The 14178-nt window shown below is 54.6% G+C and overlaps 1 protein-coding gene across 1 annotated transcript in view; it reads right to left on the reverse strand.

The window, feature by feature from the left end:
- Positions 1 to 360: 360 nt before the first annotated feature.
- The window catches only part of PLA2G4E (phospholipase A2 group IVE), a 62153-nt gene continuing 48335 nt past the window's right edge, over positions 361 to 14178 (reverse strand). The window contains exons 11-20 of the mRNA XM_025390531.1: positions 13273 to 13408; positions 11540 to 11676; positions 8968 to 9190; positions 6448 to 6562; positions 5751 to 5888; positions 4669 to 4776; positions 3797 to 4000; positions 2448 to 2614; positions 1043 to 1226; positions 361 to 581 (exon numbers count right to left, since the gene is read on the reverse strand). Of these exons, the coding sequence (XP_025246316.1) occupies positions 361 to 581; positions 1043 to 1226; positions 2448 to 2614; positions 3797 to 4000; positions 4669 to 4776; positions 5751 to 5888; positions 6448 to 6562; positions 8968 to 9190; positions 11540 to 11676; positions 13273 to 13408 (1633 nt within the window). The remainder of the gene's footprint in view (positions 582 to 1042; positions 1227 to 2447; positions 2615 to 3796; positions 4001 to 4668; positions 4777 to 5750; positions 5889 to 6447; positions 6563 to 8967; positions 9191 to 11539; positions 11677 to 13272; positions 13409 to 14178) is intronic.

A 14178-nucleotide genomic window follows, 5' to 3' on the forward strand; every position in this document is an offset into this window, starting at 1 on the left:
GCCGGCCCTGGGCTCTGCCTCTGAGTCGAGGTTTCTGGGGGCCCAGCCTCTTCCTCAGGCTTTTCCTCTCCACAGACGTGTAGGAGCCTGTGGCTATGAGACCACCTTCTCTATAGAGAAACTCTAGTGGGTATAAAACCCCAACAGGGCTCCTCTCTCTCTCGCTCTCTCTCTCTCTCTCTCTCTCTGGGACTTTCTTAACTTTTAAACATTTTTATTTTTCATTAGGAAGCCCAGGCCAACCTGCTCACACCCATTGCCAGAGAGCAGAGCTGGCTGCGTAGTAACCTGGTCAGCCCTGATGGGTCCTGTGCCTCTGACGGTAGAAGCTGACACAGAATAGGGGAGACTCCCTGGGGCCTAGGAGGGACACTGGGCCTTCAGGCGCTTCTTCTTCTCCACTGCGAGCTGCAGAGCCTGGAGGAGAGTGTCCTTATTATTCAGGATGTTGTACTCTGAGAGTTTCACCAGCTTGTCGAAGGTGGCCTCTGTGTACGTCAGCTCCTTGGTGGCATACGGAGTTTTGGGACCATAAATGTCCACCTGGCCCTGCTCCAGCTCCTCAGGGCTTCGCTCTACACCTGCGGGCAGCAGGAGGACTTGTTATAGACTCTGTCATGTTAGGTTGGAATGACTTGTTGCCACATCTCTCCCCAAGGCCCACTAACCTGCACTCACGGACACACACACCTGCATGAAAATGTATACACACGCACACCCTCCACACACACCTGCACACCAGCAAGCTCCTCAGGGCAGGGTACGGGCTTGCCCACTGGAGGATTGCCCTAGCACCAAGCACAGTACTGGGCACATGGCTGAATGTCAGAAAATGTAGAATGACTGACAGAATAGGGGATGACATTACCAGCCCATGGGGGTGAGGGAAGGGGAGGGGCCCTTCTTTGTGAAAGCCAAAATTGGCTCAGGCTGGAGCTGAGCCAAGCTTCCCCATTAGTGCTCTTAGCAGACTCTACAGATCTAAAGGCACTCTCGGGCCAAGGGCAGTGGGTGCTGGGAACTGAGTGCAGAGGCAGCTCACCTGGTGCCTTGTATTTTTGGAAAGTGTCATTGATGAGTGGGAAGAAAGTCACGATGGGGGCATCGGGTTCCTGGGGGTTCTCCATCAAGTAGCATTCCTTGAGATTTTCATTCTCATCTGGCAGCTCGTATTTGGGGAAGGGGATGTTCTGCACAGTGCAGTACTCACAAGTTTGTTTCAGGGGCTGGAATAGCACAGAGGGTGTGTTTGAGCATTAGGAGGAGTGGGAGTGGAGAAGCAGCACAGAGTTCTTAGCCCCAGCTTCCTGATTGCCCCAGCTCACAACTCAGTTCCCCAGCTGCTTTGCCAGTGTGTGGTATTTTGAGACTAAAGCCAGGTCAGGACAAAAGGCCCGAGGTAGTAGGTTGACGCGCCTCCAGCTGCAAGCTGCTTCCCCAAGTAAAATGGACAGAAGCCCTTTCGATGGTGTTCCCATCCAAACACAGACTTGGGTGGATGTGGTGTGTAGCCTGGAAGGGCAACTGGAACCAGGCCATACACAGCCAGAGCTACCCAGGCCCCTGTGGGATGTGCATGGGCTTTGGAGCTGACAGTAGTACAGGGCTAGAAAAGACTCCGCAAGGGCATCTCTGAAAGCATGATGTCGCAGGAAGAGTACTGCCTTAGAGTGTCAGAACCCCTCAGTTCTGCCCCTTGTTCCTCTGCTCACTAGCTGTGCGATCTTAAGCAAGTCTCTCTGTGCCTCGGTTTCCTCATCCATAACATGAGAAATGATAGCAGTTGTGCCATCTCCCTCCGAGAGCTGGTGTAAGGGCCAAACGAGATCACACGTAGGAAACTGCACTGTTACCCATTTACAAACTTAGATTGTTTCCACTGTTGTCCTGTTGGTCTGTCTACACTTTCCTTCCCCTGGCTTCAGGGTAGGACTGTATACACATAGAACTTTCCAAAGTAAGTAAAAATAAATAAAAACCTCTGGTCCTGACAACTGCCCTCCTCTCCCCGCCACTGTTCCGTCCCACCTGAGAGCACTTGAGTGTAATTCATGAGGGTCATATACCCTGGGGGAGGGGAGAGTGTGATCATTTTGAAAATAGGATATTACAAGCTCTTGAATGGAATGGGCTCTACTAAGGTTATTTTTAAGAACTCATTTTTTGTAGCTGAAGAATTGCCAAATACGGCAAATGCTCCAAGGCAAGAGTAAAATTCGAATTTGCTAAGTCAACGTGGGCCCCGCGGTGTGTGAGAGCCGGCTGGCTGCCCATGAGGTCTGGGTGGCTGGCTGCCCATCATGACTGCTGCTTGGATTTCTCTGATGCTGTCTGGGGGTTGTGGAGAGCGTGCCTCTTCCCAGCTCACAGCGAGTGAGGCCGCTGACGGCGGGGCCCATCTCAGGAGAGGCTGCAGCCCGTGCTCAGGATGGAGGCTGCGCACTTGCCTTTGTCTGGGACCCAGCACAGTAGTTGAGGTGGATGATGAGGTCGACTTTTCGCTCTGGCCTGAGGAGGGGCGGGTAGCTGGAGTTGACAAAGAACGCAGTGTCCAGCAGGCACAGGTGGTTTGCGGACTCGGTCAGCTGGTTTGGGAAACCATCCAGCACTGTGTCTGAAAGCCAAGCCTTCCCGTTACCGACACACCTGGTGCCCTCACCTCAGCCAATGGACAGAGGCACCTCGGGGGACGGAGCGCCCTGTCTGGAGCGTCCTTCGCTTCAGCCTGACCAGGATGCCCACTGAGTTCCAGTGCCCTCTGGGTGGGCTGAGGAAGAATAGTGCTATCTTGGGCTTTTAGCTAGTCTTTTATGGGATGTTCATACTTGTGGAGTATGAGGGGCTTAAGACCACCCACAAATAGTGTAAACCCTGGGCCCTGAGTCAGCTGTCGCATTGGTCCCAGATGGTGAGGATGAGGCTTAACAGGTCAGGCTCAAGCAGCCATTTGCAGGCCATGGCCAATTAAAATACTGAAGAAGGTGAAGGTCAATGTCTTAGAGCCTCAGCAGCAGAGGAGGCAGCACTGAGCTGATGCTTCAGGACCACAGTTCAAGGCCTGGGTCTGCTGCTTACCACTTGGGTTCCTGAGCTGGGCCATCCTGCCCAGTTCCAAGGGGGCACCACTCACTGTATCTTTATTTATTTATTTATTTATTTTGAGACAGGGTCTTGCTCTATTGCCCAGGCTGGAGTGCACAGGCGTGATCATGGTTCATTGCAGCCTTGACCTCCTGGGCTCAAATGATCCTTCCGTCTCAGTGCCCAAGTAGCTGGGACTACAGGTGCTCATCACCATGCCCAGCTAATTAAAAACAATTTCTTTTTAAGAGATTGGGTCTCACCACATTGCCCAGGCTGGTCTCAAACTCCTGGACTCAAGAGATTCTCCAGCCTTGGCCTCCCAAAGTGCTGGGGTTACAGGTATGAGTCACTGTGCCTGGCACCACTCATATTAAAGGGCACCCCCAGAGCACAACTGCAGAAAGGTAGACCCCCTGTTTCCCCATCTATAACATGGGGCCAACTTCTACCTGCTAGGACTGTTGTACAGATTCTGTATAGAATTGCTGTACAGATGCTGTGAGTTAAGTACCCACACCACTCCCTGCTGCCAGACCCGTACAGTGTTCAAGGCAACACCACCAAATGTGGAAAACACCGTGGGGAGAGGGCTGCCTGGCCCAGTGAACATAGCCAGAGAAGTTTGCTTATTCTTTCTCCATGGCAGCCTTGACATCCACATCTTCCTCCTCTATACGGAGGCAGGCCTCAAGGAGTAGCCAGGAAGGGTTACCTTTCCATCTAGAGAACTGGCCATTCTGGAGGTAGTTGGTGTGCAGCTGCAGCCCGGACAGGAAGTTGTGAAACTCAGACACGAAGGACCGGTGGGTAAGGATTTCTCGGAAAGAATTGGACAGCCATGACCCTGGGATCACTACCGTGGTCTCCAGGATGTTAGCATCACATTTGGGGATTTCGGGCAGGATTGGCTCATCTTCTGCAGGGACGAGGGAGGGATGAAGGGCAGGTCATGAGAGGTGGGGTCCCCAGTTTGCCCACATGAAGCCCCTACATGGTTGCGTGGCACCCAGGGGTGAGCACTGTAAAAGCAGCTCATACCTTCCTTGCTGGGCTCTCAAGGCCCTGGCACTGGGGTTAGGAGGACCCAGGTGAGAGACATTGAGAAAGCGGGGAGGCAGTAGAGAGGGAGAGGGAGCAAGACAGGTAAGAAGGGTCCTGGAGAGGACAAAGAGTTTCAAAGAGCGACCCGTGACTGCCATAAATCCTACGCTCCTCACTTCTCCTGGGTGCTGGGAGCCTTGCTTCCGGGCCTTGGCACAGGCATCACTCACCTATAGTCACCCTCCCCTCCAGGCAGGGAAGACACTGTAGCCCCAGCTGCCTTCCTGTGTCTTAGGCCATAGGGGGCGATGCGGAAACATGTGGCAGAGGACCTCGTCCTCGGTTCATGATCCACACCCCGCCCCCCATCACCCAGCCATGAGGGAAAGCCGAGGGCCCCCCATCACCCAGCCATGAGGGAAAGCCGAGGGCCCCCCATCACCCAGCCATGAGGGAAAGCCGGGGGCCCCCATCACCCAGCCATGAGGGAAAGCCGGGGGCCCCCCATCACCCAGCCATGAGGGAAAGCCGGGGGCCACCCACCGATGTCCTGCACTTTCTCCCTTGTCCACCTGTGGAAAAACTCTTCTGAGGTGTGTGACAGGTTCCAGGCATCCAGCAGGTTCAGGGAGAAGATGCTGCTCCACAGGCCTGGGAGCCAGGGCCAGCATGAGCAGCTCCACCCCGCAGCCCCAGACCCCACAGACACTGATACTTGATTCCCCCACTCCCCACCGGCCCCCCACAAGCCTGGCCGCTCCGCAGGTGGGATGGACTTCCACGTGCCTCTCTCCTTCCCCGTGCAGCTCAACACAGTGACTGAGAGTCTCAGCCTTCAGCTCTTCCCTTCCCTCCCCTCACTGCCCCAGCAGGGATTTAATGCTGGCAAGTGAGTGAGAAGCCGGAGTTCAGAATTTAAGCCCAAGTGTTTTGACTACAGTTTTCTAAACCACATGCTCAACGGCATAGGTGTTCAGGGGAAGGAGAGGCCACCGTGGGCTGGGGGCTTCTGGGGGAAGAAGTGATGGGACTGAAGTGGATCTTCCGGGATGGGTTGCTTTGGGATAGACAGAAGGGGAGGGCACAGACAACTAATTTAAATAAGGGCATGTTCAGGCTGTGAATGTGGGTCTGTTTCTGAAGAAGCCCTTTGACAGGCACAGCTAAGACTCTGAAGGGAAGAACTTGAGTGGGTCCTGCATTAGGTGGGCCCGGCTCCTGAAGGACCGAGGCTCTTAGGGTGGGAGGCTGGGCCAGGCTTCCCTGGTGACCCTACCCCTTACCCTGTGGTCTCCCTGGACCCTCGGGTCCCAGGTCTGGGTTGGCCCCTGGAAGTAGGCACGCTGCTGCCTGAAGCCAGATGGGGAGTGGATGGGAGTTACAGAAGCTTTCGTCTGAGTCTGCTATTCCCAGCGTGGTGCTGAGCAGACAGCAGGGAGACTGCTGGAGACCAGGAAATTGGGAGAGGCCCCCGACCAACTCTGGTTCCCAGTGACTTGGGACCTCTCCTAGGATGAGGCAATGCTGGCGAGTGCGCCGAGTGTCACATAATCAGGGGCCAACCCAGGGAGGCCCAGCGCTGAGGCAGCAGCCCCCTGTCATTCCACCAATTCCAAGGCAGTCACCTAGCATGTAGCAGATTCGAGACTCCGGGATCCTCTTCACCAGCCGCCCCATGAAGAACTCGGAGCCGAAGAGCTCAGAGGGGATGAAGGCCCCGTACTTCTGCAGACCCACCTCGTAGGGGGAGAACTCGAACCACTCTGCACATGAAGCAGCAGGACAGGGGGTCAGTCTCAGGCCAGGGAGCTGTCCACACAGCCAGGCCCCCCTCCTGCCTGCAGGCACTGGCTGCGGCCTTGGGAAGCCTGGGACAGGGAGACCGCAGTTCCTCCAAAGGACACATGGGGGCACCCTTGGCTGGCTTCTGCTGGCATGGCAAGGCTCAGCTTGGCAAGGGGGATGGCTCATTTGCACCTCAGAGCCTGTTGAATGGGACAAAAACTGACCCTGAAGCAGGGCAGGTCTCTCGAGTCTCTCCCTCTGGGCAGCTTAGAAATATCTTCCTTTCACAACCTTTGTCTTCCCCAGTCCCATCAAACACATGCCCAGGGAAGCTGCAGACGGTGCCTGTCGGCCTCACCCTTGCAGCAGGGCAGATTGGGATGGCAAAGGTGATTTCTCCAGCTGTGTGCACAGTCTGGATGTAAAGGGTGACAAAGATGGATGGGATTGGGGGACCTGGAGGTGATGGGTGCTTTTGCCCACCAAGAAGGGACCCCCCCCCCCCGACACTTGTAAATCACCAGCCACTGGTGTTACCTCTGAAGTCCTGGTTGCTTACATCATCCTTGACATTGATGGTGAGGTAGATGGGCAGGGGGTTCTGGCCACAGCTCAAAGCAGCACGCTGATCTGACAGTTTGCATTCATTTCTCTGTGAGGAAACAAAATGGTTAAAGAGAAGCAGCAGCCCAGAGTGTGGGGGAGGCAGTGCAGAATGAGAGGACAACCTGGACCCCTGCAGCCACTTCCTAGCTCCTGAGCTCACCAGGACGCTGTACCAGCCCCAGCTGACACCAGCCAAATCACTCTGAAAAGGCACCCATGGCATAGGAACCACCTTCTCGGGCTGCCCACCACTAGGCAGGGGCCAGGACTGGATCCGCAGTTTAGGACAGTCCCTCAGAGTCCCAGGGTCTTGGTCTCCGGGGTGAGCAGATAAAGAGGAAGGGGTGGGAGAGGCTAGCACTGCCCATCTTCTGCCCCATCATCTTCCCTCTGCTAGAACTGGAGCAGCTCCATTTTTAGCAGCTCCATTTTCTTTTTCAACCAGCTTGGCATGTTGAGCTCCCTCAATTGAGGGGTAAAAACTTGGGTGAAAAAGAAGTTTCCCTTCCTCTGCTCCCCTCCTCTCCCTTTCTTTTTTTTCTTTTTTTAACAAAAGACTTAGGACTTGAGCACTAGACGGTGGCTGACGTCCCTCTAATCCCCAGAGTGGGAAGCCTTGCTGATCAGCCTGGGCCACAGGCCGCCTCCCAAAGTGAGTCAGCCACTGCAGACGAGGCGGAATCCAGGTCTTAGAGGCCCAGGCTCTGACCCCAGGCCAAGCAGCTGACTTCTGGGTGACCAACCCCGGTCACGCAAGTGTGTGAAGGCTACAGAACCCGTATGGAATGGCAAACACATGCCTATGCCCAATGACATGTGGGTCTCCTTTGAAAGCAAACAGGGTCATCACTGGGCCCAGAGATCTGGGCATCACAGAGCTGACTGTCCCGGAAGTAAAGCTGCAGGCTCAGGGAAGAGCCAGTCCACATTCTTTGTCAAGGGGGCCCACGGGAAAGGGGCTCCTGTCCTGGCCAGAATGCTGAGACTCCTGATGTCGGAAGACTCGGTGCTTCCTCCTCATCATATGCGGCACTCACGATTGTTACAATATTGTTGAAAATGTTAACTAGCACTTATTGATGTAATTCCCACTTAAGGAATAGTAGAGAGCAGGGCCTGAATTTCAACCCCATCCTGCCTGAATCCCAAAGCCGACGCCCTTGGCCTCTGCCTGCTCTGCTTCATAGGGAGGACAGGTTAGGTGGTGGGTCGTAACAGGTGGGTTGTTAGGTGGTGGGTTGTAACGTCAGAAGTGGCGGGCACCTCGGCTTGGAAGCCATGTCCAATTCCTTTCTGGATCCCCATTTGCCAGCACAGTACCTGGCACGCAGGAGGTACTCAAGTAATTTAATTGAAGGAATGAGGGAAGATTGAAGATGAGGGTCCAGTCATTCTCAGTTGCTCAAACTGTCTGGCTTTCTGGAAGATGGGACCTACTATTATAAAAAATAATTGCTGTAATAATTTTCTAGCAAGTTCTCATTTGAATTCAGAACTCTACAGACACCTTTGGAATGGAACAGAGAAACATGGGCCTGGATAGAGGTTAGGTGGGAAGCTCTGCTTTGGGGCCAAGCAACAGCAAAAGTTGGTTCATCTCGGCTTGTGCAGCCTAAAGGGCACAGGTGTCAGCTGAGCCTACCCTGATGTCCAGGATCACAACACCCCTTGAGGATCCCTCTGCTCTGCCAATTGTCCAGGAAAAGGACCAGCCTGGTTGGGTCACAGTTCTCACAGCAGCAGCCACCCAACACAGGCTGGTCCTCTTCTTGGGCACATATTAGTCAGATCATTGGATCTCAGAATAGGAAGGAACCTCATTGGGCCCATTGGTGGCTGTGGGAATGAGCCCCGCAGACCTCTAACTGCAGAGAGTGTTACTGACTAAGGACCCCAGCTGCTGTGCTCTGAAATCCACAGCTGAGTCTGTGCTGAGGCTGCACTTTCTGTGACTGAGTGGCGCAGGGATACTGAGGCTGGCCCGTTCTGGGAGACGCGGGACTCCTGTGACAGCCAGCTTTGGCTGGAGGACCCTCCAAGGGCCTTGCAGACCCCGCCGTGGTCTGGGATGCTGCCACCTGACCTTTCTTCCTCTCCCCACCCCTAGGGTAAGAGTCGCTTCACGGCGTCACTGCTTTCCAGTCTTCCCCAGCTTCCTCTCCGTTTTTCCCTCTCAGGTATCTTGGCGTGGCTCTCAGAGGACGCACTGCCTCCAGGCAGGTTTGCCTGCAACACGAGGGTCTCAGCCGTCCTCTAAAGGGCACGCGGGAGACAATCCCACCACCTTCCTCCGGCGTAGATTCCGACACCTGATGGGTCTTCCAGCCCGAGGATACTCCCGCAGGTCTAACCTAACTCCCTGTGCGCAGTGAAAGTCCTGACTCCCCTGAGGAAGAGAGAGCCAGGCATCAGCCAGGGCAGGGTGGGGCCCGGGAGAAGCTGAGCGCCTACCTCGTCCCCCAGGCAGGTCTCTATCAGCAGGCCCCAGAAGTCTGTAAAGGTGACCCTGTAGCCTTCCTGGCTGCGCTGCCGGAGCTCCTCCCGGAATTTGAGGAGCTGGTCTGGGAACAGGGAGGGTAGCTTGTCCTTTACCACGTGTCTCCGGGCCTCAAAGATAGCAGGCTCCAGGTTTTTGGAGGACCAGTCAGGGTCCCGGTACAAGGTAGCCATGGTCCTGGAGAGAGACAGGCACAGCTGACAGGGCTGCCCTGGCCCTTGTCTGATCAGTCCTGGACCCGGGCAGGAGGGAAGGTAGGCAGGCCACTGGGAGCCCTAACCTGCCAGGAGGGGAACCTGGAGAGCAGGGGTGAGGCAGAGGCCTGGCAGGCAGCGAGGAGCAGGGGAAGGTGAACATTATTACTCATAATCACAAGTGCTACCAGCTCTCGAATGCCCACTGTGTGCCAGGCATAACAGTGGTTAAGATGAAGATTCTGGATCAAGCCAGGCTCTGCCGCTCACTAGCTGTGTGATCTTGGGCAAGCTACTTAATCACAGTTCCCTTCAGTTTTCCTGTCTGTGGAATGGGGAGAATTACAATAATTGTAGCTGCTTCATAGAGTTCTGGTGGACTACATGAGCGAAGGTGATGTGGGGTAGTTAGAACAGTGCGTGGCACAAAATAAATGCTGGAGCCCACATTTAAACCCAGCCTCGGCTGATTTCAGGTCCTGGCTCTTTCTACTCTGCCACGTTAATTCCTGTAATTCTCATGTTGACTGAGGATTTATTTCCCTTTCTCTTCTTAACTTACATGTTGGTTGCAGGGGGAGCAACACAAAGAGGTGATCCCGCTAGCCCTGGGTCTGGCCTCAGTCTGCCTGTCTGTGGCCTGGATCCAGCTTTTCTATGTCAGGACAGGGAAAGGTCCTTTTCATTCTGTGCCCGAGAACGACCTCCCTGGCAGTGGAGCTAGTCTGCGGCTTCACATTGAAGGAAACGGGCCTCTTCCCTCACAGGACTTGTTTTTGGGAAGGTGGGAGGTGGTCAGGAGACTTTTCAACAAAAAGCACCCTGCTCTCCATAAGCTTCACCCATTAATTTTACACTTTAAAAAAGCTTCCAGAAGCCATTGCAAATGAGTTTTTTAAAAGAATATGACTTGTGTTTTCCCCAGGCCAGGGGCCCCCACCCATCCCACACTGGCTGGGCCTGAGTTCCTCCCGCTTTCTGTCTATCGCACAATAGTCCAGGAGGACACAGGTGCCCCTCAGCCTGCCGGAAGCAAGTTACCTTCTTAACCTACTACCTGGGACAGCCATTTAGCGTGGAGGTTAAGGATGTGGGCCCATGACTGGGTTCAAATTCCACTCCACTGCTCGTTAACTGAGCGTCCCTGGCAAATTACTTTGTTTCTCCAGCTGAAAAATAACGACAGCGCCTCCCTGATAGTTTTTGTGAGGAAGAGACAAGATGAGCCACAGGAAGCAGTGACTCCAGTGCTTAGCCAGAGGCAAACAGCTCCTTCTGTCCCACCTGGGCTGGCGCTTCTGCCCCCTGGGGAAGTGTGTGGCACAAGAGCCCTTGGCTTTCCAAGGCCCATTCATATCCACTTGCTCACATGGGGGCTACTCAGAACTCCTCCAGTATACAAGGCACAGCAAGGGACTTTGGGGCTCACAGGCCCACCAGTCACAGACAGGACACGGTCCTGCTTGATAGGCCACGCTGAACCAGGGCCACAGGAGGATTTTGATGGGCCCCACAAAAAACATTGATTTATTTTTTATTTTATTTTTTACTTTTTTTAGAGACAAGACCTCCCTATGTGGCCCAGCCTGGTCTTGAACTCCTGGCCTCAGGCAATCCTTCTGCCTCTGCCTCCCAAAGTGCTGGTATTACAGATGTGAGCCACCATACCTGGCCACATAAAAAAATTAAAATTTATATTTCATGACTGTGTTATATAAAGACAAATGTATTCATATTATTTATTAGAACATTTTCTTCAACCTATAAGTTTGTTAATGAAACAATCCTGATTTTAAAAGAAATTAACCTGTTTTTGTGGGCCCCTAAAGGTACAGTGGGCTGCAGGCACTGTGCCTTCTGTGGGGAAGCTGACCTGACCCTGGCCTCCCTGTGGGGGAACCCCGTGCTCAGCTCCCGGCCCTGCTCACCAGCAGAGGGTGAGCAGGAGGGAGCTCAGCCCCAGGGCCCTGCCCATTGCATGTCCCCAGCACTATGGGGTCATGTTCCTGGGTCCATACCACAGCCCCAGGGAAACAGTAACACATGAAAGGCCAGCGCATACAGCGTCTCTGGCATACTTAGTAGCGGGAGAGCCTCTTACTCCCCCCGCATGAGGTTAGAGCTATTGTTATCCCCACTGTGCAGATACAGAAGCCGAGCCTCCAAGGAGTCAAGCTGCATGCCCAAGGCCACACCGCTGCACCTGGGCACTTGCCAGGCTTCAGGAGTAACTTTGTCTTTGGGGGGCAGGGAGGAGCTTCACCTGAGACCCCAGGCCAGCCTGTTTGCAGCTTGCTCTGGGCTCCACAGACAGTGGCTCATGTCTCCTTACCAGGTGGCCCCTGACAGGCCAGTGATATAGCTGGCACAGTCCAGGAGGTTCAGCTTCTGTAGCCCCAGCAGATGGCCATACATGGAGGTCATGGATCTTGTTCCACCCCCAGTGGCCATGATGGCTATCAGCGGCACCTGGGGTGACACAGAGGCAGGTGGTTGGGGAAGGCTCCAGAGGCAAAGCTCGGGAGAAGACGCAGAATGACAGCAGCTTCGAACAATGGAGGAGGCAGAGCTGGCTACAGAGGGCAGGGAGTGCAGCGCTAAGCCACCTGACACCTGCCTTTCCACGGAGCAGTGGGTCTAGAAACAGACCTCAGCTCCACACCCAGTGGTTGGTGTCAGTGAAGGACTCGGAAGCCTAACACAGGCTTGGTAAATCACAGAAAGCTGTGGCTAGCAGAGTTCTTAGCACTGTTAGTCCAGCCCTCAGTTAACAGGTGATAAAACTGGGGTCCGAGGGGAGTGGGCAGCTTGTTCAAGAACTCTACTAATGTGTGATCCCTCAATGGGAGAAACCAACATCTTCTGTAGCTGGATCTGATATAGGCACCAGGCCTGGCACATGGCGCCTGCTCAGCAGGTACTGTATGGCAAGGCCAAGAGTCAATGGACTGGTGATGTGGGAAGGAGCAGGGTTGCCAGCTCTGGGTCGACAGATGTTTAAGAGACCCCTGGAATGTTTCCCTAAAGATAGGGCCAGGCACAGTAGCTCACGCTTGCAATCCTAGCACTTCGGAGGGCTGAGGTGGGCAGATTGCTTAAGCCCAGGAGTTTAAGACCAGCCTGGGCAACATGGGGAAACTCCATCTCTACAAAAATTACAGAAATTAGCCCAGCGTCGTGGCTTGTTCCTGAAGTCCCAGCTACTTGGGAGGCTGAGGTAGGAGGATTGCCTGAGCCTGGGAGGTGGAGGCTGCAGTGAGCTGTGATGGTGCCACTGCACTCCAGCCTGGGCAACAGAGCAAGACTCTATCTCAAGGAGGAGAAAAAAAAAAAGGAGGGAGAAAGGGGCTCTTTTTCGAGACTTACTCCATCTGTTTTCATTTGAGTGGGGGCTGTAAGAGCCTTCCATTGGCTAAAGCACTATGTCCTCCTCGGGCACCTGCCAGGTCTCTGTCCTCACCTAGGGTCAGCCTCAGAAGGCAGGCGCTTGGAGGGCTTGCCTGCTGCCCAGGGAGTGTGGGCCTTGGTCCACACAAGGGAGGCAACAGAGGGCTGTGACAGAGGCCCACCGTCTGCCCCCGCAGGAAGAAGGGGCTGACCCTTGGAGTACAAGTTGTTTGTCTCCAGCTTCCTAGCGCTGTTATTTCTGGGGGTGTCTACCTGTGCAGGTTTGAGAGGAGAGACAAGAGGGGAAAGAAGGACCTAAGGCTTTTTGGGTGGAGGTGTGGGGTGCAGGAGGTGGTACAGCTTAAAATGTTTTCCTGGCTGGGGTGAGGAGGGCATTTTGTCCCTGGGCAAGGCCCCTTTAGCCACCGCAGGGGCTCTTAGTGCTTGGCAGGAGCCGCTGGGGCTCTGTCCTCTCTCTCTCCATTTTGCTCTCCCCTTCTCTTGTGAATATAAAACGGAATCACTTCCAGCACAGCTCTCACCAGGACGCCTGTACCTCAGCAGTAAAAGCATCCACAGAGGTGGCGCCTGGGGCAGGGCAGGGCCTGGGTTGGCTGGCAGGGCGTGGTGCTGGAAGGACCAGCTGGGCGCAGGCTGGCCACACCCCTGATTACCCACCTCATCCTCCTGCAGGTCCGCCTCCAACTGCAGCACCTGCTTCAGGGCCTTGGCCACCACCACCTTCCGCTTCTGCAGAAACTCCAGCTCTGCTGGGCACAGGCTGAAGCCCAGCCGCACGTCCGGCATCTCAGGGCTGGAGGGAGAGAGGACTCTGTAGTGGGCCTGCAGCCTCTACCTCCACTGGAGTAGACACAGCTTTAGGGTCCACTGGACCTAGGCTCAAAGCCTACTTCTGCCAGGGACCACTTCTGCGACCGTGGGTCTCCACTTTCTCATCTGTAAAGTGGGGCGAATCGTGCTGAACTCTCAGCACTGTCTTCAGCACTTAAAGAGATAACAAATGCAAAGCCCCCAAAGCCTTAGCCGGCACCATGCGAGCTGCTACTCAACAAAAGATAACCATTGGCACTGTGTTAGGGACACTTTGAGTCCTCTGTCTCCTCGGCCACATCTGGAAGGTCCAGAAAGTCTTCCCCCAGGTGGCTTCTCTAGCCTAGGACCAGGCATGGGTGACAAGAGGCTCTGAGATCATTTTGCCAAATCCCTCTGAACAAGGCCTCACGGTATGGACTCTTCTGTGCTAGGTAAACAAACTCCCTGTTCCTATGGAGCTCACATTCTTCAATGAGCTCTTCCTGTTCCTAGAATAACAATTATCCTGTGTGTGTGTGCAACTGACAAAAACCGTCACATCCCTGATCTCACTGTGTCACCTCACAGGTCTGCAGGCAGGTGGGGCAGGAGCCTCTGTGACATGCCCAATGCTTGTCCTCTTTTTTAAATCACATCCCTGCCCCAAACAAGTCCAGGCTCCTGGCCTGGCATCCAAGACCCTGCCTGACCTTTCCAAGCTCACCTGAAACTACCCTCGAAGCTTCTGGGTCAGGTCCCAGAGCCCCCGCC

This window comes from Theropithecus gelada, chromosome 7a (genome assembly GCF_003255815.1).
Source record: "Theropithecus gelada isolate Dixy chromosome 7a, Tgel_1.0, whole genome shotgun sequence".
NCBI lineage: Eukaryota > Metazoa > Chordata > Mammalia > Primates > Cercopithecidae > Theropithecus > Theropithecus gelada.